Source organism: Trichechus manatus, unplaced genomic scaffold (genome assembly GCF_000243295.1).
Source record: "Trichechus manatus latirostris isolate Lorelei unplaced genomic scaffold, TriManLat1.0 scaffold00054, whole genome shotgun sequence".
Classification (NCBI taxonomy): Eukaryota; Metazoa; Chordata; class Mammalia; order Sirenia; family Trichechidae; genus Trichechus; species Trichechus manatus.
The window spans coordinates 15348291-15353666 of NW_004443990.1; the positions used below are offsets into that span (position 1 = coordinate 15348291).

General features: G+C 52.1%; 1 protein-coding gene across 1 annotated transcript in view; it reads right to left on the reverse strand.

Moving 5' to 3' along the window:
• Nucleotides 1-506, reverse strand: part of EPOP (elongin BC and polycomb repressive complex 2 associated protein) — a 1308-nt gene extending 802 nt beyond the window's left edge. Inside the window, 2 exon segments of the mRNA XM_023732643.1 lie at nucleotides 1-11; nucleotides 14-506. The exon segment at nucleotides 1-11 is cut by the window's left edge and continues 802 nt beyond it. Of these exon segments, the coding sequence (XP_023588411.1) occupies nucleotides 1-11; nucleotides 14-506 (504 nt within the window).
• Between the last annotated feature and the right edge of the window lie 4870 nt (nucleotides 507-5376).

Genomic DNA, 5376 nt, shown 5'->3' on the forward strand with positions numbered 1-5376 from the left:
CCGGGCCGGGACTCGAGCCCCGGGGCTGGCCTAGCTGGAGCTGGGGCGGAGCTGGCCGGTGGTTCCCGAGAGCGCCGGGGCGCCGGGCCGCGGGCCGGAGGTGCACAGGAGCGAGCGCCGAAGTGCGGGAAACAGCCTCCACCCTCTTCCTCCTCATCGCGGCCCCAGGCCACGGCGACCGCGGCATCTTCACCAGCCAGGGAGCTCGGCTCGCTGCACGGCCCGGCCTGTCCCCCGAGGTGCTTCAGACCATCCGGGGACCAGCCGCCGGCGCACAGGGGGGCGTGAGGGCCCAGCAGCACGGGGGCCCGCGGCGCCAGCTCCCCAGGCTCCAGGCCCAGAGGGGGCGCCCGGGGCTTGGCAAGGGCGCAGAAGGCGAGGGCACGCAGGCACAGCGGCGAGAACTCCTGGGTCCCCCGACGCGGCTTCCGGGGCGCGGGGGAGCAGGGCGACCCTCGCGGGGACGCCGGCACTGAGAGGCGGGGTGCGGGGCACAGTGTCTCCATAGAGCCGCCTGGGGGTTTGCCCACTGTGGGGGCCCTGGTCCCAGCGGCGGGATGCCCTGTCTGCCCGGAGTCCCCGCGGGCGAGGGGAACATCGCCCCCCCTCGACGGGGAGGTCTCTGCTCACGGGCCCCCCCCCGGACGCAGCCCGGGGCCAAGGGCTCTTGCTGCCTCCTCGATCTCGTCACGCGGCCCTCCTTGTGGCCGGACTCCTGGGTCCCTGCGAGTCCCGGCGCGGTCTGCCGCCCTTCCTGCCTCGCGTTCCCGGCGCAGCCTCGGCAGGAGCCCCTCTCGAGTGGCCCGGAGCGCAGAGGCTGGGGAAACAAAGCGGCCGGCGGCCGCGGGAGGCGGGAAGGACCCCGGGCCCGGCACCCACTGCCCGGGCCCAAGCGGCGGGGAGGGCGCCTTCCGCCCGCTCTGCTCCTTTCTTCCCCGCTGGCTCCCGGAGACCGCGTTATAGAGAACTGCCCCCTAGCTGCCCCAATACCAGCGCCGGGGCCGCGAGCCCGCGGCTGATTGGGCAGCACTGCCCGTGACGTCATCGCCGGACCCCACCCCGCCGGCGGCACCGCCCCCGTCCCCATTCTGCACACAGACACACACACGTGGACCCGGCGCTGCCGCTGCTGGGAGGGAGGCAGGAGCTAACGTGCGCGGGTGGGATCGCAAGGGACGAAACGGGCCGCTGCACGTGGCGTGGCGGCGTCCAGAAACTGAGTCGTCGATTCGTTTACTCGAAAGCAGGTCATTTTTCCTTCGGCAGTCACAGATTTTACATCTGTAAAATGGGAATGTTCATATCTGCCCTCTTGGAGCTAATAGAGCTACGTGTACCAACATAGATGAATCTCCGAAACAATGTTGAGGGAAAAGAAATGAAGTGATATTTGTTGAGGAGCTTTGCACAGCAGGGATTCCTGCGGGCAGGAACTGTTCCTACTTCCCTGTTCCGGGCCCTAACACTATGTCGGGCACACAGCGGGCGCAAAAGATGTTGAATGAGTAGTTAGGAATTCAGTGTGTGTGCAAAATGAACAAATAAAAAGATAAATTCGGAGGATTTACTGCTGCTGTTAGTTGCCATCGAGTTATTTCCGACTCATGGTGACCCCATGTGTTATTAGTTTACAAAGAACATAAATTCCCTATTTCCATTTCTCTAATGCAGTTTCTAAATGTCCCGCCTCTTGACCATATTCCGAGAGGGCGGGTCTCGCACTTTAACCCTCTCAAATCCCAAGACGCTGCCCTCTGAGGCCTAAGTCAAAATGAGTTGAGGCCAGAGAAGGGAACACAAAGACCCTTACTCTCATCTTCCTCAAGGAGAGTAAAGCAAAGAAAAAGTGAATTCCCAATAAAATCCTGATAAGGCAGGACTCCTCCACCCAGCACATGCTGTTCCCTTCCCCTGCTTAGTTTCTTCATGGCTTACTCTTATATGAAAGCCTGTGAATGTGTTTATTTCCTGTCTCTCCCACTAGTCTGGAAAAAAATTGATGGGGACCTTGTCTTAATCACAGCTGCATTCCCCACTGCCTAGAACAGTCCCGGACATAATAGGTGCTCAGTACACATTTTTAAATAAATAATGAATGAATGAATCATAGAAATATTTCTCTTTTGATCAGATTATTGGAATATGACTGCCTCCTATCCCTAGAAATATAAAGAGAGGTTGGTATGATGGCTGGAGTAAGGGTGCAGAAGGATACTGGGGAGTCACAGAGAGGAATGTCTCATTCTGGAGCTGGAGCAAGAGAGAGTTTCTGTAAGGGGAAGAACGATGCAGCTTGTATCTTGGTCCTCTGGGCGGTGACAACAGAGGCATTGTTTTCCTTCATGTCACTGAGTAACATCTGGAGGAAGGGGATGAAGAGAGCATGCCTCCCCCACCTTCCTTTCGCAGAGGCCAGAGGTAAAGCCCCCGAGGTGGGGCTAGGGTTTGAGGAATGAGGGTGTGTGGTGTTTTACTGCTCAAAATACCCATGCCCTGGCATCTCCTGCAGAAGAGATCTCCAGGGCAGTTGGGGTGGGGGAGGGAGTGCAGTTCCTGGACTCCTACCAGGTCGCCTAGCTGAGCTGGGTTTAGTCCACAGTTCCCAACTGCCCCTAGTGCCCTGGCTCCAACCTCCACACACAATTTCTCCACGAGAGGAAAGTTCTAGAAGGATGCTGATCTTCACGGCTGTCTCTTCTGGGGAACAGTGCTGACAACTCTTACTCTGAGACAACAGCACCTGATTTATTTTGCTTGTGGGGCAGAGGGGCATCCACTTCAATCCGCTCTGTATCAGCCTCTTTGTGGCTGAGATGCCTGGGGAGGGGGCTTGTGTCCCATCTGCAGGAACCTGGACAGGTAATTCCTCTTACCCCAGAGAGGTTCATTTACATTTGCATTACTGTGCCGGGCCTTGAAGGCACTGACACAGGGAGAGAGCACCCAAGAAACCTTTCATTTGAATAAAGGAGTGGATCTTACCTGACAGTAAAGATCAATAACCTCTTTCTTCTCCCACTCCGGAAGCCGCCAGCCCCCCAAATCTGAGTTTAGGGACTTTATTGAGGAGACATTACTTTGAGAGTCCTTCACTGCAGGAGGAATCCCCTCTGCCTCTACCTCTTTCTTTCCCTATGCTAATCAGGCACCCCAGAATATCGCTAGGATGGGAAAGCACTTTTGGGGCATGGAAACAATTTACAAACATAGGGATTATGGTAGTATGAATACCTCTCCAGCTCAAAGTTCCTACAGCTGTACAACCCTGCGTAGGTTTCCTACACACTCTGAGCTTCTATGTCCCTATCAGCGAAAGGGGGACAACAGTGGCTTCCTCAACGTTGTGACAAGGGTTGAAACATGATTAACTTGGTCTGGCTTTCCTGACTGTTGCAATTCCCATTGCTCCAAGTAGAGGGCACCAGACCCCCGTCCTCAGCCTACAGCCCGGTGAGGCAACACCCTTCTCAGGAACCTCTCCTTCTCTCCTAGGGAGAAAAAGAGGGACGAGGCTGGATGCTGGGTCCCATGTGATACCTCAGGGAATGAGGGGTAGGTAGGACCTCTCGGAGCTCAGAGAGGGACTGTGAAGTAGAAGGGGGCTATGGGATGAGCAGGAAGCAGCACAAACACCCAAGGTTTCTTGGGTTCTTTTCTTGGATCTGCCATCACCTCTCTGAGTGACCTTGGGCAGCTCTCTCCCTCTCTCTGAGCCTCTAATTTCCCTCACTGAAAGGTGGCATGATTTCTAAGGACAGCCTGAAACTTTGTGGCTGATCGCTGCCTCCCACCCCATACCCCCACCACCACCAGGGTGGAAAGAGCCTGAAACTCCCATCAGGTCCTAGAGGTGGTAAGTCTACCCATCCCTAACAAACTCTTGATTTCCCCCAAAAAGCCTGTCTCAACATGCATGATCTGGCCTCTGCCTCGCTCTCCTACCTCATCTCATGCTCCATTCTCCCTCTCTCACGTTGCTCCCGCCAAATTGAACCTCTTTCAGTTTCTGCAATGCACCAAACTCTTGCCTGCCTCAGGGCCTTTGCACAAGCTCTCTCTCCAATTTTTCACAGGCCAGCTCAACTTCTCCTCCTCAGAGAGCCCTACCTGACCACTAACCTAAAATAGGAAACCCTGCTATTCCTCTTCACAACTTATAATTATTTAGTTTGCAACTAAGGTACAATCCTTCAGAGCAAGGATCACTGATGCCTGATGCCCAGCACAGTGTCTGGCACAAAGTAAACATTCAATAAATATGTTTAAATAAATGCATGAATGAATGACAATGGCTTTGTTCTAAGCACTTGACATTATACTGACTCATTTAACCCCCATAGCAATTCTAATAGATACTATTGTTTTTAATTTTATATCCATACATAACCCGTTTTAAATGTCCAATTCAATAGTTTTTAGTAAATTTACAAAGTTGTACAGTCATGACCATAATCCAATTTTAGAACATTTCCTGAAAGATCCCTCATCCCCACCCAAAGTAACTTCCCATTTCCACTCCCAACCCCAGGTGACTACTGTAGTCTACTTTCTGTCTCCATAGATTTGCCTTTTCTGGACATTTGATACAAATGAAATTATATAATAGGTGGTCTTTTGCATCTGGCTTCTTTCACTTAGCGTGTTTTTGAAGTTGATCCATGCTGTATTGTGTATTAGTATTCTGTTCGTTTTTATTGCTAGTAGTATTCCATTACATGGACATGCCACATTTTGTTTATCCAATCACATTTGGATTGTTTTCACTCTTCGGCTATTATGAATAATGCTGCTATGAACATTGGCATACAAGTCTTTGTGTGAACATATGTTTTCATTTCTCTTCAGTAGATACCTAAGAGTGGAATTACTGGGTCATATGAAATTTACTTTTTAAGAAATTGTCAAACTGGCTGCCCAATTTACATTCCCACCAGCAATGCATGAGGGTTCCAGTTTCACATGATAGATACTCTTAATATCCCATTTTATAAATGAGGAAACTAAAGGTCAGAGAATTTAAGCGATTTGCCTAAGGTCACACAGCTAGCAAGTGGCAGAAACAGGACTCAACCCAGGCAACTGGGTCCCAAGTCCACTCTCATTACCATGAGTCTACCCCATGATGCTACATCTAAGAGAGAATCCATTTCTCAGCTATCACCATTTTTGCCCTTTTTGCTTCCAGAACTCCCTGAGTCAGACTCTGCTTCTACCCAGTAGAGCTGCATCGTTCCTTAACTGACACCCAAACTTTGCTCTGTCTCCTCTCTAAATTTGCAGCCATAGCTAATAGCTTAAGTTCTGTATTCAGATGGGTCTGTTCATATTCCAGACTCATCATTTTGCCAACTGTGTGACTTTGGGGCAAGTTACTTA